Here is a 26,272-nt window from a genome sequence, read left to right as displayed (position 1 = left end):
CACTCAGACCCAAAACAGTTTCAGATACTTTTCCAAAAGCTAGTTCCAACCCATACGTTAGTTGCAGCCAAAATAATATTAAATGACATCAAGGACTGCCTCACCAAGTCTGCCTATGCTGCCTTCCACATGGAATTCCTCCAACTCATGAATATCACCGAGACGAAATCTGATACGGATGCATGCTGCTAGTTAGCATCCATGATCTATTAGTCGAAATAGACCTTCCAGAAAGCAGAAAGTACCTCAGGAATTGGAATAATCAGCCAAAAGAAAAGTTGTACCTCATAATTCAAAATAATTATCAACACAGTATATTAAGCAGAAATACTATATTAAAACTATACAAATGAACACACATGGTCAAATAACAAACCTGCAATAGGAATTTCAGATTAGCTTGATGTCCCAACATAGAAAGCAGATATGCAAATGTTGTTTTTTCTCTTACTTTTTTTCTTATAATATATGCTTACACAAACAGCTAGAGTTTCTTCAGTTTCCAAGCACTTTGATATATCTGATTAGGCCATTAAATTTCTCCTAATAGCCAAGGACTAGTGGGATTTTACTACTGTCAGGGAGCACTTTGTTTAATTATAGGTTAAAGTAGTTTGCCAAATTAAAGGCACAATTTTTTATGGGTTCAAGGATGATGTCCTAAATAGTTTATTAAATTCTCAATGTTCCATTAATCAGATGAAATATTTCTCTAAATACTCTTTTAGAATTTATCTTAATGAGTTGTTTATAAATTTTATATTTAATTTGGAAAAATATTTAAACATCAGTACTTTTTAGTAAATTCTCTATTTTTAAAAAGCTGACTTCTCTAATTGCTTGTAATCTTTCTGATTGCTTATGATAGTACGGACTGCATTTTTTTCTTTCTGTTGACATCAAGCAAAATAAATTGTAATTAAAAAAAACAAATAGTACATTCAAAAGGGCATTTGATTTTACAAGATATTGTATCAACAATTTGTTGTTTACAAAAGATTGTAAACAACATCTTTTCCTTAAAACAGGGTCCAAAATGCAGAAATCAGTGAGATTTTCTTAAGCCTTTTAGTTTTAAATTATTTTTAATCTGATTACAAGGGATTGAAATTTCCTTTTCATTATTTATAATTGGTGATGATTAACTTTATTTCTTCATGTTGTCCACATTATCACTTTTATTTAAATGTTCTCTCTCAAAGAATAATTCTAAGCTTTATGGTGAGGCTAATATCACCTCAGTCTAATGCTGATTCTGCAATTCTTTTGTTTAAAGGTTAGTTGCTTTAACCAAATAGCTCTTGGTAACATCTGACCACTTCAGTTTTATCTCCTTAAGACCAAAGAATTTGATAATATGATAAATTGTACACTTGTAAAATAATCTGTTGTGCATTAACAAAATTACTACCAGATGGTACAGGTTTACTCTTCTTAAATCTTACAAATCAAGGTGATCACAAAACTTTAAAGGCCTATCGCATTAGAAACAGGCTTTTGTTTAAGTCACCCTTTAATAGCATCATATTGTATGGGAACATTTCAAGAGCAGTTGAGCTTAATCTGTATCATACTGGCTGAAAATAATGCCAATTTGTCTCTGAGTGGATAGAGTACACTTTACTAAGGAATCTGTGATTCCTTGTTTCATAGCATTTTCACATGCATGGTATCACCTCTCTCCTCGATCTTCCCATCACTGGCTTGTTTCATGCATCATGCTTATAAAAGATCATGTCACATTTCCCCATCTTTATTAGGGATGCTTATAAATATTCTGTTAAAACTTTAAACATTCATGATAATAAGTGCATGTTTGCATGGGAATAGAAGAACCATTCTTCTGCACAGAAATGTATGTGGGATATTTACCTTATAACATTAATCCTACAAACAACACAGGGAAATATGAAATGTAAGCAGGCACATTATTTTTTTCTGCTGAAAATTACATGGACTAATGGCACTTAGGTTGGCTCTCCAGATAGGTCAGATTAAATATGGAGTGTACTGGAAGGGGGAACCTGCAATTTAATATGCTCAGGAAGGTCCACAGAGAGCACCTATTTCCCGCCATTCAATTTGGGGATCTGTACATTTAAAGTATATTGTTAATTTGTAGTTTATGGCATGGGAAGCAAAGAAAACATAAGCTGCTGTTCTCTATCTCAAAGAAAGCCCTCTATAGAAGCTTTACTTTGGATCTATGTAGAATGAGCTTCAGTGCACTTACCAAATGATCTGGAGCAAGTTTTGATATTCTTAGAGCCTTATTTTTTTCATTCAAAATATAGGAAAATACAGCTTATAAGAATGTTTTCAACGTTAAAAATAATGCGCTAACAATGCTATGTATATAACTGGTGTTGGTATATCGCAGTTCTCATTAATTAAAATAATAGTAATAATATTGTTGCTTAAATACATTGGCACATTTATTGAATTTACCACAGATTCACTGATGCACTTTTTGTGTACTTGCAGAACTGTCAAAGCCATTTTATACATAGGACCTATTTTTTTCAGATGTTAGGCTTTTGCAATTCTTAAGTTCTTTAAAATTTCTATAGAAATACCAGAGATTTTAAACACATTTGTTATTTTAGTATGGAATGGTCAGAATTTGAATTTGTCTTCCATAATGCAGTATGAAATAGTGTGCTTTTAACATAAATTTGAAGATATTTAGCATTTTCTTCAGAAGAGATGCCTGAAATCATAAGAATCTATACATCCAATCTCTTAGATTGTGAAAAATTCTGATAGTGTACTTTCTATGTAAGTGCTGTGTTTTTAAATATTCAAATTAGGATAAAATTTTTGCCATCACAGAACATATAGCCTATGCAGGAAAGAGACTGGAAATGTCAGCTCAAGCCTTTTTCATTGATTTCATTCTGTTCTTTAATCTTCACACTGACTGATATAACTTCTGCTGGAAGCCTTCTCATCCCTAAATGCTGGAACTCTTAAATAGGTTTGTATAGAAGCAACCTAGGATGCACAAGATTCTGATTTTTCCACTCAAAGCTCCAACACTATAACTTAGACATAGGTTAGGGGCCATGTAAAACACTGATATCCCCTAATGCAATTAATATCATTTGTGTTACATTTTCTGTTCAGCTTTTTCAGATCTTGGCTATGGAATGGAACCATTTATGACTAAGAATGAACTTTCCAAATAAATTCCCCTTCAAACAATTTTTACAATACTCTCCACAGATTTTTCTCTTTTATTCATTTTTCACCAATAAATATAAATACAGAAATGGTCAAGATGCATTTTATTTCTTATTTGTCCATGAGTTAATCATTAGGAAATTATTAATGGAAATAGCAAAAAGTACCTGTTGATAATTTTGAAGTTTAATGTAACTCACCAGAAAACTCCTTTTTAAGCTGTAAGTCAGACCTGTCTTTCTAAGATTATATTTTCTTCTTCACATTGAGGAGTTAGCCTGATGCTTCCTCTTCAGATGTTATGTAGACACAGTTTAACTTATGTTAGCATGTATGTTGTTAAAAGATATGGGAGTTATTTATGTTTTGAACATGTTTTCCATATGAAATGAGGCACAAATTGGCCAAATGAGTAAGCTACGTTCTAGCATAATCTTATATTCAACAAAGGAGGGTGAAGCAACTGGCCATATGGACATTGAATCTCTCATCCTGGCCTGATGAGCTCTAATTTCTGATTAATCAATTAAGCTTGTCACTTGCAAGCTCTTCTTGTTTTCCTTTGACTCTTTGGGATTAAAATGCCACAGAATGTGATTGAGTGTTTATTTCCATTTATAGCTGTTTTAGAGATATTTCTTCTTACATATAATTAGTAATATTCAATGCTTTTTATATTTTCAAATAAAAATGTATTTTAGTAAAGTAAATTGGTCAATCTGCATCAAGGAATCCCTTGCATACCCAACCTTGATTTGACTTTGCCATGGTTGTGAGTCTTCTACAGAATCTAAGTCAATTAATTTAAATTGTAAGGGTAACAGCTTATACATGATCTCTGGAAAAGGCTTTATCTCAACAAGCATTTGGTAGTGAAGGAATTTCTCACACTGGACCAAACTATAGAGAGCTAAGTGTAAGAACTCACAGAGAGGAAAACGGATTTATTGTTGGCAAAGTATTTTCAGCTGGTGTACTTGTAACTCAAAAGAGCCAAGAGTTTGAAAATGAACTTTTCTCCCTTCAAATGCTATGAACATTTGTCATCTTTATTTCTAGAGTATAGTCATAATTCCTTTCTAGATTTTTATTTCAGACTGTTTTAGCAGTGACTGCATGTAAATTCAGTATTAGAGCCAGATGGTTGGATGAGGTGATAAAAAGCAAACCTGGTTTTGTGGGAAAGTGAAAATTGCCCATAAGACTTTGTTTTTTACCTTTAAAACAGCAGGACACTGTTTCATGAGACCTGTGGAGGAAATAATACATTAACTGTAATAGCTATAAGCTAAATCAATTTTTCATATTAATGCTGAATGCTACCGTGTAATCTACCTAGAATTTTCATAGAGGTAAAAATCAATCCACTTTCTTACTTTTAGAAGATAGCTAGCAAAGGGTAAAGCCACTCTTTATATTGCCTCCTTTTTGTAGGATTCACTTTGGGGTTCTAGTCTTAATGACTTGGGAACCAGGCACCTGGGGAATCTGCTAAAAAGCCTTCACTGTTTCATCTGCTCTTCATCAGCTCTCAGCAGGTTGTCTGTTCCTGGTTAATACCATAAATTAGAGAGGGCTTTGCTGGCTGATTGCTGTAGGCTACATACCTCTGTCTAGCCCAGGAAAATGGGTATCCAGAAGAAAAATGCCATACTCAAGGCTTCATATTGGCTTTGATCCACACTTAAGGAAACAAAATTGGTGTGTTTTAAGAGGGCTGTCTTACTTCTTTCTATTATTACTTATTAAAATTAGGAACCATGAAAAGGTTCTCTGGTGATATACATTTGATAGAGAGCAAGGCACTAATTTATACTTTCACAAAGAAAATTATCCTCTCCTTTAACTATGTCTCTCTGCAGGGTGGCTCCCACTTGCCTGCAATTAGCAATACATCTCTTCCTGATGTAGTCTATAATCAAATTATCATAGGTGTGCTTCTGCAGCAGCAAACAGCCAACTACCAATTTATAAATCACCATGAGGAAGAAATGAGAAGTTTAGGAGGAGAAATGGAAATAGCAGAGACATGCAGCTGCCACAGTCCTAGGCGGGGACTCTCCCAGGCCTGTGTTCTCAGCTGGCAGCTCACCAAGCTGTTCAGAGAGCCACGTGTTCCCACTGGGATAATTGCTTTTTCTGCATGAGTCTCTTGTTGCTTCTCTCTGATGATCGAGTGTGTTTAAACTCCTGGCTGAATTCATGTTGGTTTTCAAATGGTATTGTAAAGTGTACCAGGAAACAAATGAAATTGGATCATGTTCTCTTATATGTATGTAGCCCAGGCAAATATGGGACGCCAATGGAGAGATACTAATTGCCTATTTTTGCTCTCAATTCCACTCCTAAGAGAGCAGTTGAAAGACCTGAAACAAGTTATGGCTTTTCTCCATGCAATGCTGTCCTTTTTATGTCACTAGGAAATTTTTAGAATGGTCATTTGACTGCTTTCAATTTGACATTCTCATATTTTCTTTACAATGCCTGTGTACTCGCCCCAGTATCCTTTTGTTATATGAATCCCAGGAACATTATTTACACTTCAAGTAGGCTGCAAAAGATGAAATAGCCTTCGCTTGAGAATGGACTAGTGAATAATTTCTAAAATCTAGGTAAATACTTTTTACAGTTTGATTGAAAGCTGACTAATCTAGGTCTAATTTTTGTATAGCCTTGAAGAAAAAAAAATCTTATAAATATTAGTATGCAATCGATTTTCCTTAGTTTCATTCATCTTGGGGTCCAGTGCTGTCATTTTGTGTTATGAGTCCATATTGGACTGGTCTTGAGTTAAAGACAAGTTTACCTGACAGCCTGTGGATGCACAGCGTGAAACTAGATCATATCTAATGAAGAGACTTGAATGGAAAATAATTAAAACAATGCATTTCTCCTTCCTCCTTTTCCTTCTACTCCCCTTTCCCCTTTCTCTCTATTTTAGGTCCCTGTGAACCAGAATGAAATAGGAAAAGTTATATTTTGGGGTAAAAAATTTTGGGAAAATGATTCAAGAATGAATAGCTTTTATAAAAAATACGAAGATCAAAAACACTTTAATAAACTTTGCTAACCAGGAAGAACTGTGATTTGGCTGAGGTTTATTTTTTATTTAATCCAGAATAAAACATTTGCTTTGATATTTCAATATAAAATCATTTTGTCAAAAATACATAGAATTTTAAAATTATTTTGTGAGATTAGTACAAATAAATATTTGTACTAAGAAATATATATATTTTATAGAATATATAAAAACAAATTTCTCAGAATTTATTCTTAAGTTTAAGTGAAGTATTGGTGACAAGAGCAGTAAGTATAAGTTGCTCTCTATCAATAATTTTTTATGGCAATGGTTTTGAAATGATTTATCAACAATTTACATTTTTATCTGGTAGCTAACTACATTAAATTTTAGATCTTAAAGACAAACAACAACAAAATTATTAAAGTGTATGTTCAGAAATATAATTTGTCTGGATACTATATTAAACTATAATTATAAAAACATGAAATTATTTAGTAAGAGATTTTTTTAAGTATTCGTTTTGCTCTACCTGGGAATATGACAAAGAAATATTACAAAATAAGAAATACTATATTTTCTTATATATTGTATAAGATCTGAATTATATGAATTATTTACTTGATTATATTATTTTAGGTCACTATGATACTTTTGGGATTGATTATCCAATTCTTTGTCATTTGTACAAAATAATTATGCTACTAGCAATGTTTTTGCTTAATTAGAATGCAATAAAGCATGATTATTTTTGAAAAATAGGATGGCATGCATCAGAAAATATGGGTGCTTTAAGCTGAACTGCCTGGCACTAAAGGCTGATAATATTCTTGTAGCCAGATCGGAAAGTCCTGGGTATTACTTTACCTCCTCCTATTCTCTGCACCGCCTCAAACAAGTTATTTTCTCTGGATTGTTATCAGTTGTTAAATTGACGCCAAACTTTAAAGAAATAAAAGCTGTTATTATTGTGACTCTCCTTCATATGTTTCTGGGAAAAGGAGTCCTTAGAGAACATCTAAAACTGTCCTGCAGCTGATTTCACCAAGGGGAATGTCTGGGGGCTATGAGTGGCCATCTGGGTTACCTGCATCTCATTGTCGTCAAGAAGCCATGCCAGGCCCTTCTGTAGTTCACCAGCTTGCTCTCTGTTCTACAGGTCAAAGATTCAGGCAGAATTAAAAGCATTTCTGTGAAGAAATAGTCTGCACAAGGAGAGTTAATGGTGAATTGTTTAAGGATGGGACACCAGACTATAGATAAAAACCTCTCATCTCACTTAACTTTACAAAATAGTATGAAAACTCGAAGGGTGGTAAGAAATCAAGTTTTTTTTCAGAGAAAATAATTTCTAAACTCAGGTTCTTTAGGCAACCTCCCTCTTCATGTTAACCCCACTTGTCAAGCCCATACTGCTGTAAATGAATATTTTCAAGTGTTTAATCTTTTGGAAAATTGTAAAAATTTAGTACTGCCTAATTTCTTATTGGCATGATGAGGCCTGTGTGTGTCTTATTTGTATTATTTGAAACGTATTTCACTTTTAGCATTATAAATCAATATTCTATTATTCATTGTTTTGATGTATTTTTAAATAGTATTTCTAGTAAAGCACAGTTTTTACATGTAAAATCTATTAAAGGAAATGAGATGAATTCTATGACAGTTTGGTGGTTAGCAATTTTGAATCATCTTTGAAGCCCCTAATATAATTAGTGGTTTTGTTTTTGGTCTGTTGAATTCAAGTCACATTAGGTTAATGTAATTAAAGGCAGAAAAGAATTTGTGTAGCCAAACTAGTTAATTAGCTCCAGTCTGTTTAGTGTGTTAACCTAGAGGTGTATGGATAACATTGTGGGGGTGATGTCTGAAAAAAAAAAAAAAATTCCTGTGTAACAGATACTGCAAATCATCTGACTTGCTTTAGGGTAGAAAATGAAGACATCCCAAAGAGTTCATTTTAAGTTCATCTTTATTTCTGATTGTGAGCACTGATTTCAGGGTAAACTGTATACTCTATAGCATAACCCAATCAAAAACTTACTGAATTTATGTTTTATAAGGTAACTGAACAAAAAAACTTTACTAAATTTACTTTTTTAAAGGCAGCATATTTCTTTGTGTGCAATGGTAATTTTTTTTTTTTTTTTTTTTGTATTCTGGAAATAAGAATACCGATGCTAGTTTTCCTGTGCTAACCAGAGATACAAAATGGTTCTCTTCACTTTTGGTAGAAAAGCTAAGTCTTAAACCTGATTATTCGCTATAATTATTCCATAAACAATTCAGTAAAGGAGATGAAGGCAGGATTTCCTACTGCTTAGAGAGGTCTTTACCCCTAAGAAAAGTAGTCATTTCTAGTTTTTTACAGGGAAAATTCCTGGTATGTAAAAATCATGTATATTAAAAACATCAAGAATTTCTACATCTTCATGTCTCTAAAACATTTTTTTAAACCTGAGACTAGTACAGAGAAACATATAAAGTTTAAAGATATTTGAAACTTTAAAATTCTTTATCTCCTTCTCCTCTCTCCTCTGTCTCTTTCCCAAAAAGGAGCAAGACCAGTGGGACATTTTTTTGTTTTGTTTTGCTTTCATCAAGTATGTATATAGCTGAGGCCCCTCTTGAAGCACTGTCTAGAGCTTATGGAAATGTGGGCGTCTAATGTGGTTACCATTGTGGGCTGGTGAGGTATATGGTAATGAGAAAGGAAGACCTCTGCCTTGAATTTTTGACATAGGCTAAATGCAAGCATATTGTCTGAAAGTTTAACGTGTTCTGCTTCTCCACTACCCGGATTATGTTAATTGAAGGAGTGCTGCAGCAGTTCAGTGTTTAACATTGTGTCTGTTCATTACACAAACTGGTTTTTGATAGGTTTACAATTCCACTGTCGAATCCAGCTGCAGGAAGACACCTGCCAAGAAACATTTCAGCTTGTTTTAAATAGTGCTATTTTCACATTTGTAGTGTTTTGTTTGTGTTAGACATATTTGTCTTCCCTATGTAGACATAGAAAATGTTAATTTTTGGCTTATATAGGGGCACCACAGTTTAGAATGTATAAAGTCACCCCAAATTTACAGTGAATATTTTTATATGACTCAACATAAAATGTTGATTGTTAATAGTAGGCATTGCTTGAAAGCTGATATATTTGATCAAGGTCATAATACTGTGGTATTTTTTTTTCTGTTTTTTTGGTTTATTGAAATGAACAGCCCACCACGTATTCCATATTTGTGACCAATAAGAATAGAATTACGGCTTTTTAAGCTCCATTTCAATGTAGTCATTGGCATAATGTCAAAATTAATTTGGATTTATGGAAATTGAAAACTGTCATTTTTCTTCTATTCTTTAAGTTCTCCATTTGCCCTACCTCATTGTTTGTTCTTTCAACTTTACCAGTTTCTGGCTCTATCATCCCTGAGGTAGTCAGTTTCTCCCAAGCGGTGAGGGTTGTTTTTCCATTTTGTAACATCTACTTTGGGGTTCTTAAATATTATTGTCGGTGAATAAGGAACAGAATGTTGTATACTATAATGAAACTGGTTTATTGATGAGGTGCGGAATTTGTGGGGAGAGTATTTATATGAATCTGGGAAATCTCAGCAGTTTTTTCCCTCAAATACAATAAGTATTATTTGTATTATCTAATTTTATCCCTTCCTTCCTTTTGTCATTTGAATCAAGCATTTATTCTTAGTCCAGATCTGGGTCTTTAGAACAAAGTTTCTCAATCTCTGCACTATTGACAGTCAGATAATTCTTTGATGCATATCTCTGGCCTCTACTTATTAAATACCAGTAGCACTGTTCCCACACATCCTTTAATCCCCCAACCCCACACCAAGTTCTGACGACAAAATATGTCTGCAGACATTGCCAGATATCTCCTGGGACAGGGAGGGCGATTGCCTCCATTGAGAACCACTGCTTTGGAGGAGATAAAAATACTCTATAAAGACTAAATTTTACTTGTTTCTAAGTCTTATGCTGTGTGGATGAAAATATATATTTTCCTGATGAAATCAATGGAAATTGCTTTAGTAATTACAGTCATACATTGCTTAATGACAGGGATAGGTTTTGACAAATTCGTCGTTAGGTGATTTTATTGTTGTGCAACCATTGTAGAATATACTTATACAAACCTAGATGGTATAGCCTGCTATACACCTAGGCTATATGGTGTAGCTAATTCCCCCTAGGTCACAAACCTGTACAGTATGTTACTGTATTGAATACGGTAGGCAGTTTAACACCATGGTAATTATTTGTGTATCCAAATATATCTAAATGTAGAAAAGGTGAAACACTGGGAAACGATCTTACAACAACCACAGCATCACTGGGAATTTTTCAGCTCCATTATAATCTTATGGGACCATCATTAAAAATGAGGTTCATCCTTAACCAAAATGTTATTATGTGACCTATAATTGTAATTTTAATTAAAAGCTTCTGGATTTAGCCTAACAAAGGAATATTGTTTTTGATAAGAAAGATCAAAAACAATATTGAATCACTAAATGCATATGTATAATGTATAATTATATTAATAATGTGCAGGCATTTTTCTTTTTTTTATTGTGCTTTAGGTTCTGGGGTACATGTGCAAAACATGCAGGATTTTTGCATATGTACACACATGGCAATGTGGTTTGCTGCCTCCATCCCCTCGTCACCTACATCTGGCATTTCTCCCCATGTTATCCCTCCCTGACCTCTCCACCCGCCCTGCCGCTGTCCCTCCTCTAGCCCCCACCAACAGACCCCAGTGTGTGTTGCTCCCTCCTTGTGCCCATGTGTTCTGATTGTTCAACACTTGCCTGTGAGTGAACCTGTCTGGACCTGGACTTTTTTTGGTTGGTAGACTATTAAATGCTGCCTCAACTTCAGCGCTTGTTATTGGTCTGTTCAAGGTTGCAACTTCTTCCTGGTTTAGGCTTGGGAGGTTGCAAATGTTCAGAAATGTATCCATATCTTCCAGGTTTACTGGCTTTTGTTCATAGAGTTGTTTGTAGTAATCTCTGATGGTAGTTTGTATTTCCGTGTAGTCAGTGGAGATATCCCCCTTATCACTTTTTGTTGCATTTATTTGATTCTTCTACCTTTTCTTTTTTATTAACATGGCTAGTGGTCTGTCTACTTTGTTGATCTTTTCAAAAAGCCAGCTCCTAGATTTATTGAAGGATTTTTATGTGTCTCTGTCTCCTTCAGTTCTGCTCTGATCTTAGTTATTTCTTGTCTTCTGCTAGCTTTTGAGTTTTTTGATCTTGCTCCTCTAGCTCTTTAAATTTTGACAATAGGGTGACGATTTTAGATCTTTCCTTGCTTCTCTGGTGGGCATTTCTTGCTATAATTTTCCTTCTAGATGCTGCTTTAAATGAGTCCCAGAGATTCTGGTATGTTGTGTCTTCGTTCTTGTTGGTTTCAAAGAACATTTTTATTTCTGCCTTCATTTCATTGTTTATCCAGTCGACATTCAGGAACCAGTTGTTCAGTTTCTATGAAGTTGTGAGGTTCTGAGTTAGTTTCTCAATTCTGAGTTCTAATTTGATTGCACTGTGGTCTGAGAGACTGTTTGTTATGATTTCCATTCTTTTGCATTTGCTGAGGAGTGATTTACTTCCAATTATGTGGTTAGTTTTAGAGTAGGTGCCATGAGGTGCTGCAAAGAATGTATATTCTGTGGATTTGGGGTGGAGATTTCTGTAGATGTCTATTAGGTCCGCTTGGTCCAGATCTGAGTTCAAGTCCTGGATATTCTTGTTAATTTTCTGCCTCATTGATCTGTCTAATATTGACAGTGGAATATTAAAGTCTCCCACTATTATTGTGTGGTAGCCTAAGTCTTTTTGTAGGTCATTAAGAACTTGCTTTATGAACCTTGGTGCTCCTGTTTTGGGTGTGTATACATTTAGGATCGTTAGCTCTTATTGATGCATTGATCCTTTTACCATTATGTAATGCCCTTTCTTTTTCTCTTTTGATCTTTTTTGGTTTAAAGTCCATTTTATCAGAGACTAAGATTCCAACTCCTGCTTTGTTTTTTGCTCTCCATTTGCTTGATAAATCTTCCTCCATCCCTTTATTTTTAGCCTATGTGTGTCCTTGCATGTGAGATGGGTTTCCTGAATACAGCACACCAATGGGTTTTGACTTTTTATCCAATTTGCCAGCCTGTGTCTTTTGATTGGGACGTTTAGTCCATTTATATTTAAGGTTAATATTATTATTTGTGAATTTGATCCTGCCATTTTGATTCTAGCTGGATGTTTTGCCTGTTAGTTGACACATTTTCTTCATTGTGTCGATAGTCTTTACCATTTGGTATGTTTTTGGAGTGGCTGGTACTGGTTATTCCTTTCCTTGTTTAGTGCTTTTTTTAGGAGCTCTTAAAAGGCAGGCCTGGTGGTGACAAAAATCTCTCAGCAATTGCTTGCCTATAAAGGATTTTCTTTCCCTTTCACTTATGAAGCTTAGTTTGGCTGGATATGAAAGCTCTTTTCTTTAAGGATGTTGAATATTGGCCCCCACTCTCTTCTGGCTTATAGGGTTTCTGCAGACAGATCCGCTGTGAATCTGATGGGCATCCCTTTGTGGGTAACTGGACCTTTCTCTCTGGCTGCCTTCAGCATTTTTTCCTTCATTTCAACCCTGGTGAATCTGACGATTATGTACCTTGGGGTTGCTTTTCTTGAGGAATGTCTTTGTGGTGTTCTCTGTATTTCCTGGACTTGAATGTTGGCCTCCTTTGCCAGATTAGGGAAGTTCTCCTGGATAATATCCTGAAGAGCGTTTTCCAGCTTGGATTCATTCTCTCCATCAGATTTAGGTACACCTATCAAATGTAGATTAGGTCTTTCCATATAATCCCATATTTCTTGGAGGTTTTGTTCATTCCCTTTCACTCTTTTTTCTCTATTCTTGCATTCTAATTTTATTTCATTGAGTTGATCTTCAGTCTCTGATATCCTTTCTTTTGCCTGGTCAGTTTGGCTATTGAAACTTGTGTATGCTTCGTGAAGTTCTCATGCTGTGTTTTTCAGCTCCATCAAGTTGTTTACATCCTTCTCTAAGCTGTTTATTCTAGTTAGCCTCTTATCTAACCTTTTTTCTAGAGTCTTAGTGTCTTTGCATTGGGTTAGCACATCATGTTCTTTTAGCTCTGAGAAGTGTGTTATTACCCACCTTCTGAAGCCTGTTTCAATTCATCAGATTCATTCTCCATCCATGTTTGATCCCTAGCTGGTGAGGAGTTGTGATCCCTTGGAGGAGGAGAGGTGTTCTGGGTTTTGCTGTTTTCATCCTTTTTGCACTGGTTTCTTCCCATCTTTGTGGCTTTATCTACCTGTGGTCTTTGTAGTTGGTGACTTTCGGCTGGAGTCTCTGAGTGGACATCCTTTTTGTTGATGTTGAAGCTCTTTCTTTCTGTTTCTTAGTTTTCTTTCTAACAGTAATGCCCCTCTGCTGTAGGAGGAGGTCCACTCCCGACCCCACTCGCCTGGGGATCACTCATGGGGGCTGCAACACAGCAAGGGCTGCAGAACAGCAAGGGTTGCCCCCAGTTTCTTCCTCTGCTATCCTTGTCCCAGAAGAGTACCGCCAGATGTTGGCCTAAGCTTTTCTTTATGAGGCGTCTCTTTGGGTATACGGGGGTCAGGGAGTTGCTTGAGGAGACAGTCCGTCCCTTGTAGAAGCTCAAATGCTGTGCTGGGAGCTCCGTTGTTCCATGCAGAGCTGCTGGGCCGGTACCTTTAAGTCTGCTGCAGCTGAACTCACAAATGCCTCTTTTTCCAGATGCTCTGTCCTAGGAAGGTCAGCTTTATTTATACGTTCCTATCATGCTGCTGCCTTTTCTCATAGATGCCCTGCCCCACACAGAGTAGTCTAGTCACAGTCTGCCAGCAGAGGCATTGCTGAGCTACTGTAGGCTCTGCCCAGCTGCTGTGTGAACTGCCTCAGTAGTGGCGGACTGCCTGGGTAGTGGGGGACACTCTTCCCTGCACTGAGCTGGACCATCCTGGGCCCAGCTGCGCTTGCTGCGAAACCAGAGCGCTTCAGATTGCTTGTTTTGTGGGGATGATATTGGACGAGCCAGATCACCTGGCTCCCTGTCTCAGCCTCATCCCTTTCAGTTGAATGGGTGGCCCTGCCTCCCAGGCCTTCAGGGCGCCAGTCAAAACGGCCACCCAGACTTATGTGAGTTTCTGTGTGCCCACCTGGCACCAGCTGAAACTGCCATGCTGAAAAGCTTGGCGCTTTTCGGCTGGAAACCTCCTGGTCTGTGTGCAGTGAAAACTTGTTTGGAAATGCCGTGAGCACTCACCCTCTGCGCTGTTCTCGCTGGGAACTGCACTCCAGAGCTGTTCCTGTTTGGCCATCTTGGAACCTCCCCCTGCGCAGCCATTTTTCTAAGTGCTTTATATCATATATTTTGTAATCTTCCTAATATCCTTAGAGTTAGATATTAATAGGATTCCCATTTTAGGGTTAAAGCAATACAGAGGAACTGATATTTTGGCTAAAGTTACACATACATAATAAAAGGTGGTCTGACTCCAGAGCCCATGCTCACTTTGCTCTCCTAAGTACAGATATCTAAATATTTATCTAGGATTTATAAATCTTTTTTAAAAAATTTAAATTTTTGTGTATGTTTTGTTATCGTTGGGTTTTACCTAGATAATGTTGGTAAAGCAGACACTGAGTAGAAAAGCAAAGGTACAATTTAGTTGACCTTGTTTAGTCATTGGTGATTAATATCTGATATTGTTACAAAAAGTGCATTTTTCTCATTAAAACTGTTTTGCAAGTTTAATGTTTTTTTAGGACTTGATTTGTTTTATATTTTTGCATTGATATTGAAGTTTTATATATATGAACACTGCATAACCATATGCTTTTTAGTCATATTATGTTACTAATGAAAACAGTTTTCTATGATGCTTGATTTATCAAATAACATTTCTTGTAGAAAAGTTTTACAGAGTAAACAAACTCAAGGTTTGTTTACTTACAAAGAATAGAGAAAGTATTTCCAAAATGCCTGATGGGTGACTTTCAATTTACACAGTCAATGTGATTTAGTTGTAAAAGATGGCTGTAAAATAAATTTTTATTGAAAAGAAACAGTTTTTCTATTTATATCCAATACCAAAAACATGGATATGTGCTCCCAAAGCATAGGTCTGATAGATTCAGTTATACAATGTTTTCAGGATTCAGCTAAGTATAATATATAATTGGAGCTATGGTAATAGGCTGCATACTACAAATTCCTTAGTGTTTTATAGCTCTCTTTGAATTTTGGTTTACCTCAACTATTGTTTCCTTCCATTCATCTCGAAATTGGAATTTTTCCATGTCTGTGAATCTCCTGGCAGTCCCCTCATTACTCTTGTTAATTAATCCCCCTCCTTCTCCATTTGTATGGATTCTTTCAACATATAATAGCATTGGGCTGTAATATATAATGTTAATGGGTGCCCCACATGTGCATAAGCAAGTTGATTTAAAATTCTACATTCCGAAGTATTTAAGATTTGGAAGCATAAATTAGTACTATATTACACTGAAGCTGTAGAAAGAAACCTATGCTGTTGCCAATTATTTATGTTATTATCCTTTGACTCACAACTTTTCTATAAATTGAATATGTCTTAAAATTATCCTTAAACCCTTACATTTTATAGGTGACAAAACACATTTAACACTTATTCACTTTCAAAACAAAGAGGATGTTAAAAGCATGTGTTTTCTCTTATTTTGGTATATCTTTTATTTATTATTGTGTAATTCTTTCAGCAATAAACTTGGCTTCTAAATATGCAGTGACTTTAAGGTCAGATTCTGTGGCATAGGAGGAGGCTCCATTTGCTAGCCAAAGTTGTAGAATTAATAAAGAAACATCTAGCTACACCTCAACTAATTAAACTTCCATTTCAGATATTGGATTTTTCACCTTCCTTTTTTCTTTTCTTTTTTTTTTTTTTTTTTGAGATCGGGTCTTGCTCTGTCGTCCAGGCTGGAGGGCAGTGGCACAGTCTCAGCTTACTGCAACCTCCGCCTCCAAGATTCAAGCAATTATTCTGCCTCAGCCTCTCAAGTAGCTGGGACTACAGGCATGCGCCACCATGCCTGGCTAATTTTTGTATTTTTAGAAGAGATGGGATTTCACCATATTGGCCAGGCTGGTCTCAAACTCCCAACCTCATGACCTACCTGCCTCGGCCTCCCAAAGTCCTGGGATTACTGGCATGAACCACCATGCGTGGCCATCCCTTTTTCCTGTAATAATTTTGTTTCCTTAAGATTTCTGGAAATGTTTATGCGAGTATTCCAAAATCAGTGCATGAAAGGTTACAAAAGTTCTTTTTAGAAAATCTTGGTAAAATGATACTCAAATTATTCTGGACTTCAAGAACTCAAGTTTTTAAACTCAAGTTTATTAAACAGTAATTAAGATAATAGGGATGTGGGGCTGTGCATTTATTTTTCATTTGTATAACTCTTATAGCCAAAGAGATATATATTAAAGTCTTTATCTTGTTCCAACTTGTTATGTGACATTGCACAAGTCACTTTCCTCCCACAAAATTTTTACTATTTACAAGGCATTGTAACAGGGCTCTCAAGAGGAATTAGATACGCTCCTCTGCCTCAATGTTCATAGTAAGGTCAGGGAGACTGACATTTAAAAGCATAGATAAAACATGTTGTTACAATGGACATACCGGAGGTATGTGGGAGGAGAGGTTATACTTTTCTGAGCCACTGTTCCCTTTAGTGAAAAACGAGGTTATTTTAACACTTCCCCAGTCTCACAGCGGGGTTATGATAAATAAAGATATTTAAATGATATTTTTATACTATACTCTATAAAGTCCTGCTAAAAGGACTTTATAAAGCATAAGATCATTAGCAATGTAAACCAATAGCCTTAAGTTGGGTATACATCTGAGAATCCTACTTCGATAGCTCCTCAGGAAATAACTGCACATATGAGAAAAGATGTATACAAAAGGATGCTGATTTCAATACTGTTCATAAGAGGGAAGAATGACATACCTAAATTAGCTAGCAGTAATATGTTAAATATCTATCAGTAGGGGAATAGTTAAATAAAATATAATAAACCTGAATGTTAGAATTGTAGGTAGCCATGGAAATTGAGGCTGAGGATCTGTGTAAAATTTCTTGAACATTTAAAACATAAAAATGCCTCATACTGTTGAAAATGCAGCTTACAAAACAGCGTCTCTCACATGATTCTACTTTAGGAAAATTATGTGTATATATATATATATATATATGTTTATATGTGTATACGTATATATAAACATATTCACTGTATGTGTGTCTGTGTATATGCATATGTGTATGTGAGTGTGTGTACACACACAGAATTAAAAGAAGAACGTTCAAAAGTACTGATGGTAATTAACATGCATTTTTTGTGTGACATTTATTCGCTTTATATTTTTCCATTTGAAAATTTAAGTATGTATGAAATAATAAAATGATTTTTAACATATAACTGTAATAAACTTTTATAGAAATGTTTTAAATTGGATAATAGGCTAACAATAGTAGTTTACATTTAACAACAATATTTTGAGTGACTACTATGTGCCTACTATGTGTAGGCATTATTCTGCGTATGAGGATAGCATGATGAATGATGCAGAGAAGAATCCCTGGATAGTAATCTGGAGCAGGATGATCATTTCTTTATGATACTATTGAAAAAAAATCAAGTTCTAAACTAACAAAAGTTAAAAATTGTGTTAATGTTTTGTTTGCTCTAATAGGTAAAGACTTGGCCAGAATACCTAGTTAGGATGCCTAGATTAAAATAAAGCTATTTAGGCTTTCAAAACAGTGAGGCATCCAAAACCTTATCTTTACAAAGTAGTAATCTCAATGAACTCCATAATGTATTCTGAAAAAAATGTGCTTGAATATTTCCCTCTCTCCCATCCTCCCTTCCTCCCTTCCTCCCTTCCTTCCTTCCTTCACCTAGTTAGTAACTATGAGGTCTAAACCTCTATGAATAAACATTCTGGAAATTTTCCCTAACAAAACCTAAGATCAGGGCATTATACACATTCATAGGTAACTGAACTCAACGCTGAACCAAAAGCATGTTAAATTAAGTAAGGACAGGCCAATCTTAATTAATGTTGACATCTTGTACTGTATGCCTGCTTACATTTAAAATTAATTTGTATTCAATTAATTCTGTGTTCAAGAGTGTACTCAAATGTGACTTTCCAGATGATTTATTGGGACCTGTTCAGTCTCTGCCTCCTAAGTTCCCAGAAACAGCTTGGGTGTTAGCAACATCATGTTTTTAAGGAAATGACACATTCTACTGTGTTTTGGCAATGAAGATACATTCCTTTAAAGCAACTCTGGGAAATCAAGTTATTAGAGACATTTTAATTAATTCATATACTGCTAGAATACATTTTCTTAAAATCACTTACAGCTAATACATATTACTATATTAATTATAGTCATATGGTATTAAGAATTTTCTTTTTCTCTTTCCTCTTGCTAACCAAATTACTCACTCAGTTTTTTTGTGGTTTTCACTTAAATAAATAATATGAAATAACTTCGTCGATTGGGCAACAAGTTTCCAGCTATACAGAATATAATAACTGTCCATGAAATGTAAGTAAGGATAAACATTTTTGCTTCTTTTATATTGTACCTTTGGAGTCAATTCTCTTGAAAGTTACCACCTAAAAATTGCAAATACTACACATCAGCTGTTTGATATAATTACACTTTTATTTATATGCTTAGAAAGTAGTCTTCGCTTATGAAGACCTCTGTCATGTAAACATAGCTGAAGCAATTTTAGTATTATTAATGTGAAACTTTTTTTTTAAGATACGAGGAGGAAAGCTCATGATCACTTACACCCGTAAAAGTGACGCTGGCAAATATGTTTGTGTTGGCACCAATATGGTTGGGGAACGTGAGAGTGAAGTAGCAGAACTAACTGTTTTAGGTAAGTGTAATTTTATTTCATTTTCTTATCGAAAAATATATCTCTTATCATTTTGTATCTGTATACAAGGGAGAAAGAAATATTGGTAAGCCAAATATTTTTGGGAGGCTGGGTAGAAAGAGGAGAGAAGAAACCAGAAAAGCAGTCTGAGATAAAATAACCGAAGATATGGGTGGAGGTCTAGGAGGAATCACCAGACCTAGGGAGAAGCTTCTAGAAAGAGGGAACTCTGTGGAATAATTTCCCCACTATTATTTTAAGTTAAAAATATGCTCTTACTGAACTCCTAAAGTGTTTTTCACCTGGTTCATTTTAAAATTTTACCTTGAGACGGCTCTTTCTAATTTTAGAGAGACCATCATTTGTGAAGAGACCCAGTAACTTGGCGGTAACTGTGGATGACAGTGCAGAATTTAAATGTGAGGCCCGAGGTGACCCAGTGCCTACAGTACGGTGGAGGAAAGATGATGGAGAGCTGCCCAAGTCCAGGTACAGATCAGAGTTTCATGATGTGATTTATCCACTCAGCATCTCTACGTTTCTCATCACATCCTCTCTACATCCAGGCCATTGGAAGAGTCCACTCTAGAATCCTTGATCAGGGGCCAGATACAATACTAGAGATAATTAGCACCAGGAGGTTGCCATCCTGCTTTATCTGAGACTTGCAGAGAACTGTGCATTCATGACCCTCGGCTGCACAGGGAACACTTGTAAAATGTGATATTCTTTAATATCACAGGTTTGTCTTCTGTTTAGCCAGATGACAGTTAATACTGATTTTTGTATGGTAGTAGGCAGGAAAGGGAAGAAAAATAGATACAGCATTACCAACATATCTATGAGCCACTTAAAAATCAGGCTTCCTTTTCCTCAGCTATAATAACAGCAGGGAAGGGTAGGAGAGGTCAGAATTTCTTGATATCTGTCAAGTCCTTAAATTGGCTAGGAGCAGAGATGCACGAATCAGGGAGCCTTAGGGAATGAGGCAATAAAATAAAGGCTTTCAGGTATTGTCAGTGGGCTGTCTTCTCCAGTATGTTCATTCATTCGGCAAACATGTGTTGAGCCTTCTCTCTAGGTGTTGGGATTACAGTAGTGGTTTAGACATAGTTTCTGCTCTCAAGGAGCTCCCAAAAGGAAATGTATTGATAGATACAGAATAACATTATCAAGCTGATACGGTTTGCTTTGTGTTCCCACCGAAATCTCACCTTGAATCATGAGATTCACGTGTTAAGAGTGCAATCAGGTGGAGATAACTGAATCATAGGAGTGGCTTCCCCCATGCTGTTCTTGTGATAGTGAGTGAGTTCTCACAAGATCTCATGGTTTTATAAGTATCTGGCCTTTCCCCTGCTGGCACTCATTCTCTCTCCTGTGGCCCTGTGAGGAGGTGGCTTCCGCCATGACTGTAAGTTTCCCGAGGTCTCCCCAGCCGTGTGAAACTGTGAGTCAATTAAACCTCTTTCCTTTGTAAATTACCCAGTCTTGGATATTCTTCATAGCAGTGTGAGAATGGACTAATACACAAGTCGTTTTGTCACATAAAGGTAAACCTGTGCCCGCTCAAAAGGGGAAGTTTGGGAGAGAGTTCTCAAAGAAACATGACACATAAGTAATGTCTTGAAAAATATGTATCAATCTGATAAGGAAGAAGAGAAGAGTATTCCAGGAAATAGGTCATCACAACATAGACACAAAGCTGAGAAGTAATGTCATATATGCTGAGTGGCATAAAGCTTAGCATGGCTCGGGCATAGGATTTATGATGTGAAGTATGAGATATCAGGTTGAAACCAAGAGGGGCTTTGTATAATAAAGAATTTCTTATGATATTGTATGCACAGTGGTGAGCCAAGATTGTTAGTATAAATGGGTTTACTCTTTCAAAAAATTAATTTTGTTGACTGGGCACGGTGGCACATGCCCATAATCCCAGCACTTTGGGAGGCTGATGCGGGTGGATCACCTGAGGTCAGGAGTTTGAGATCAGCCTGGCCAACGTGGTGAAAGCTCATCTCTACTAAAATACAATAAGTAGCCGGGCACGGTGGCACATGCCTGTAACCCCAGCTGCTGGGGAGGCTGAGACAGGAGACTTGCTTGAGCCCAGGCAGTGAAGGCTGCAGTGAGAGGAGATCATGCCACTACACTCCGGCCTAGGTGACAGAGTAAGACTCCATATCCAAAAAAATAATAAGAAAAATTAATTTTGTTAGCACTATGGGTGTTACATTATTCTGGGGAGAGGCTAGTGGCAGGGATATTTTTGTGGTTATCCAGATCTGAACTGCAAGGTGAGATGGAGACAGGACTCTACAGGAAAGACAAATTTCTAAGACTAAAATGACAACTTGGATGACTTGTTAGATATAGACAGCTGGTGAAAGAAGATAGGTAAATGTGTTAAGAAAAGGAGTTGGTTTATGTTAGGGGAAGAAAAATAAAGTTTTATTTAATACATTAAATATTAGGTGCCTATGGGATGTGATGTCTAATTACTAGTCAGTTAGAAATCTGAATCTGGAACTTGGATAAATTAGGGGTTGGAAATATTTGCATGGTAGATCAATATAGAAAATATAGCAGATAACATAACTAAGGGAGATCATGTATAGTGAAAAGGGGACTAAAGTGAAAGCTCAAGGGAAGCCCAACATTTAAGAGGAGGGAAGATGAGGCAAGACAAGTGAGCTTGAAAATGAAAGTGGGTTCAAATTTCAACTCTGCCACTGAACTAGATGCGGACCAAGGCCAAGTTACTTTACCTCCTATACCTCAGTTTCCTGATCCAATAAATGAAGGTGAGCATAACAGTGATTTCATACCACTGTTATAAAAACTTTGATAAAATCTATAAAACATTTTGAGTCTGGCAAATGATAAGAGTTTAATTAGGGGTCACTATCTTTTCGTTTTAGTGTTAGCACAATAGCTTGAGGAAATAAGTAGGTAAATGCCAATGTTACCCCAAAATCTTCTTTTAGCAAGTAGTTAGCCCACATAATGATAAAAACAAGCTTTTCTTCTGCCAGCTGACTTAGAGGAATACCACATTTTATGCTTCGTTTTAAATTATCAGAAGTGAATATGGCGTGTGATTTGAAGCACTGAATGTATAATGATGAGATCTTTCAAGTAGAAAGTCACTTAACTGTGCTTTCTTTTGTTATGTCATTAGATATGAAATCCGAGATGATCATACCTTGAAAATTAAGAAGGTGATGGCTGCCGACATGGGTTCCTACACTTGTGTTGCAGAAAATATGGTTGGAAAAGCTGAAGCATCTGCTACTCTGACTGTTCAAGGTAGGCATTGGGGAAGTCTTTGTTGTGGTTGTTTCAGCATACAAAATGTAATGCTGAAAATTGAAGAAAATATTATGTATAGGCTTATATTACATATAGACTTTACGTATGGCTCTAAATATGTATTTCAAACATATTTAAAGAACACATACTGTTTTTGCCTATGGAAGTTCTAAGTATTTGTTACAGGAAATTGAATTAAATGTTCAAAATTATGTAGAGTTCTATCTTCTTGGTCAAGTAAAAGCCAAGAGTGTGCTTTAAACTCCAGGTCTTCAAACATAGAGCCCTTCTAATCTGTTAATTAAATGATGCTCTTGCTGTCTTGGAGGAAACTTTGTGTTTGGACAAAAACAAATCTTTGATTACTTTAAGATCATGCACTCTCAAGGGCCTAAACAAGAAGATTCTGTCACTCTTTAGAATGTAGGATTCATTCATAGAGTAGGGGCTTTGAAATTATTTTCTGTGCACATAGTGCCTGTGTCATAACACTCAATAAATACCAGTTGAATGAATGCATTGTGTTTGTACTTTGCTAATTTTGATACAGATTTATTATTTAGTATCAAATGAGCCCAAGTGGATACCATATTCTATGGATACAAGGTTTTTGAAAGTCAAAGTCACATCTTACATTGATATGAGGAAATAGTTCTATCACCTCCTTTGCATCCATAATACAGAAGTTTTTCACTCTCATAATCCCATTTTGTTTTTCTCCATGATGTCATGCTGATTATTTTTCACTATGTCTCATGTTAGAACTTTCCCCTATTTTTTTTTTTCCTTTTAAGTGGCAAGTTGTGTATTGTGGAATTTCAGAGACAATGACCTTTAAAAAACATTTTATTGGTTGGGAAAAAATTCCTATTTTGACAGTATATGTAGTAAATGGGAGCTCTGGCCATAAACCACTTAGCTTGTTTTGGGGTCTAACATTAGCAACACTTGATGCTGTCTATTTTCTGAACACTATCTCTTCCAAGACTATTAAGAAAAAAAAAAAACGGTGGCTTTTGAGGGAGTGCTTCTACTGTGGGCTTTGTACAAAAGAGCCTTGTGGGCTTTTTACACTAGGAAAAAAAAGAGAAGGAATATTTCCTTCCTGTGTCTAAAGCCATTATATCCCACTTTGGGTTTTTTAGCTCAGCCTCATAAAAATAAGAGGAAAAAAAAAAAAGAAAGATCAAGAACAAACATTGAGTTTCTAAGGCCAAGACTACTTCCCTTTAATCTAAGTTAGACTTGAACTCCAAGTAAGGCTAAAACTAAGAAAAGAAATCCTCTTCACATTTACGGAAAGCATAAATTTAAGAGGTGTCAAATCCAAGTTCAAAAGCCCTCCAGAGGGAGTGAAAGTAGCCAGGATGAATACTAGACATGAAAAGGTGTGTCTGTCTCCAGGCAATTGTGATAAGGAGGTTGACTGCCTATGGTATTAGTCAGTGAAATGTGTTTCGCTTTGTGTTTTAAAGTACTTTACCTTGGTAGCCTGATGCTTTTATAAATAACAGCAATTCTGCTGTGTATACAGTAGACAATGAAATCAAAATAGAGTTTCTTCCTACAATTGTAAATTCAGTTACAAAACTCATTCAGCCTTAAGTTTTCCATATGGAAATCTTGCTTTCTAAGCCTGGATTTCAATGGAATTTGGGTACAGATTATCAAATTCAGAAACTACTTGAATTTAGAAGCTCTCATTTCAACTGTATTGTGTTTTCTATAGATTTTTAAAAGATCTGTGTATAGTTGAGGACATATTATTCAAAATTAAAATAAAATATGCCTATGAACATCACTGTTAAAACATGTTTAGCATCCTGGCATAATAAACACAGTATGTTAAAGAGAGTAACATGATTCCCAACTGCAAAAGATAACTGAGAAAAAAACATTCAAAGGAAACCTGAGACGATGTGCCTTTTCTCGTCTTTTGAGATTGAATGTAGAAAAATACCTTTTAATTACAAAGAAAATTAATCAGAAATGAAGCGATTTGATAGCAGGAAATAAAGTTAAAAAAATCAGTAGTATAATTGTATTGTTAAACTTTCTGTGTTTCATGTATGGTTCATTTTTAAAAAGACTGTTGGAGTCAGTATGAGGTTAAACATAATCTTTCTCTCCCTCACGTCTCATACATGAGTATTTAATTTGGATAAGTGATGTTAAGGCAACAAAGCCCTGTGGTGCAGGTAGAAGTTGTGGGAATAAATTACTTTACATGAGGGTTGCCATTGGATTTTCACCTCCAGCGCAGATCTAGTTAATTGCAGCATCTTTAAAAGAACCCTTACTTGAGAATTTTCTTTGTCAAGGTATTCTTGTAATCCCAAATTCTTTTGTTTTTTAGACTATATGTCTTTAAATATTCCTCTCTTGACCCTAGGGGTTTCCTTGGCTTTTCTCCTTGTGTGCTCTTCACAGTGCTTTCATGATACCGGACATCTAGTAGGCACCTTAATAAATTCTGAAAATTTGGAATGTGAATATGCATTTCAGACTTTTGCTTGAATGATAGAAATAGCACGGGGACCAGGTGCAGTGGCTCACATCTCTAATTCCAGCATTTTGGGAGGCTGAGGCGGGTGGATTACCTGAGGTCAGGAGTTTGAGACCAGCCTGGCTAACATGGTGAAACCCCGTTTCTACTGAAAATGCAAAAAATTAACCAGGCGTGGTGTTGTGCACTCGTAATCCCAGCTACTCAAGAGGCTGAGGCAGGAGAATCACTTGAACCTGGGAGGTAAAGGTTGCAGTGAGCTGAGATCACGCCATTGCACTCCAGTTTGGGCAACAAGAATGAAACTCCATCTCAAAAAAAATGAAAAGAAAAGAAATAGCACAGGGACATCCTAGGGAAAACTTAAGCAGCTTCTGGTGCCTTTGATCCTGAGTGCCAACAGTAAGCTCCATTTGATCAAATTTGAAGAGATTACCATTTGCAAATGATACTGCCTCATGACCTGTGTTTGAAGGAGCACAGTAATTGTTTACTGTCTGTAGCTCATAACATCATGTTGTTTACCGTAAATATATACAATGAAATGCATTTTTAATAATGAACAGAGGTGAAAAGGGAACAGAGTAAAATCTAAGGTTAGACAGTGTTTCTTAAACTTACCTGAAGTTATTTGTTAAGTTTGCAGATTATCAGGTATGGCCTCTAGAAAATTCAATTTAGGAGATCTAGATTGGAGGACAGAAATTTATTTTTATTTTTAAACAAGCAACTTCACAAACCTCAGGAGTGAGGAGTTACTTGATGAACCGGCAGAAAGAATGAAATAAGTTTTTAAAATGTCTTTATAATTTGAGACTTACAAAAGTAGAAGAAGAATGTTAAAGATGACGGTGTTGCTGAGAGAATAGACATTGGAATCAGACAGAATTTAGTGGAATCATGATTCTGTCATTTACCACTGTGTAACCTAGAAGAGTTTAAGTAAATTTTCTGAGACTCAGTTGACTCATATGTAAACTGGACACAGTAATACCAGTCTCACAGCATTTGTATAAAGATTCAATTATATATATATATACATATATATATATACATATATATATATATATAATATTTAACATACTCTCTGTTACACAGTAAATGTTTTGTAGGTAAAGAGCACTGTATATATTATGAGTGTTACTATTGATAGCTTTATTGCTTAATTTCAATATTATTTGGTAATAAAAATAGTTTTAGATAATTCTAG

At 35.7% G+C, this 26,272-nt stretch overlaps 1 protein-coding gene across 12 annotated transcripts in view; it reads left to right on the top strand.

Annotated features, from left to right (window-relative positions):
• Positions 1-26,272, top strand: part of ROBO1 (roundabout guidance receptor 1) — a 1,106,753-nt gene that overhangs the window by 972,056 nt on the left and 108,425 nt on the right. For all 12 annotated transcript variants that reach the window (XM_032276635.1, XM_032276644.1, XM_032276638.1 and 9 more), the window contains 3 exons: positions 19,121-19,241; positions 19,592-19,730; positions 22,426-22,553. In XM_032276635.1, the coding sequence (XP_032132526.1) occupies positions 19,121-19,241; positions 19,592-19,730; positions 22,426-22,553 (388 nt within the window). The remainder of the gene's footprint in view (positions 1-19,120; positions 19,242-19,591; positions 19,731-22,425; positions 22,554-26,272) is intronic.

The sequence above is a fragment of the Sapajus apella genome, unplaced genomic scaffold (genome assembly GCF_009761245.1).
Source record: "Sapajus apella isolate SASKATOON/1434 unplaced genomic scaffold, GSC_monkey_1.0 scaffold8, whole genome shotgun sequence".
Lineage (NCBI taxonomy): Eukaryota > Metazoa > Chordata > Mammalia > Primates > Cebidae > Sapajus > Sapajus apella.
The sequence above is the reverse complement of the archived record's forward strand: the minus strand, read 5'-3'. Positions and strand labels throughout refer to the sequence as shown.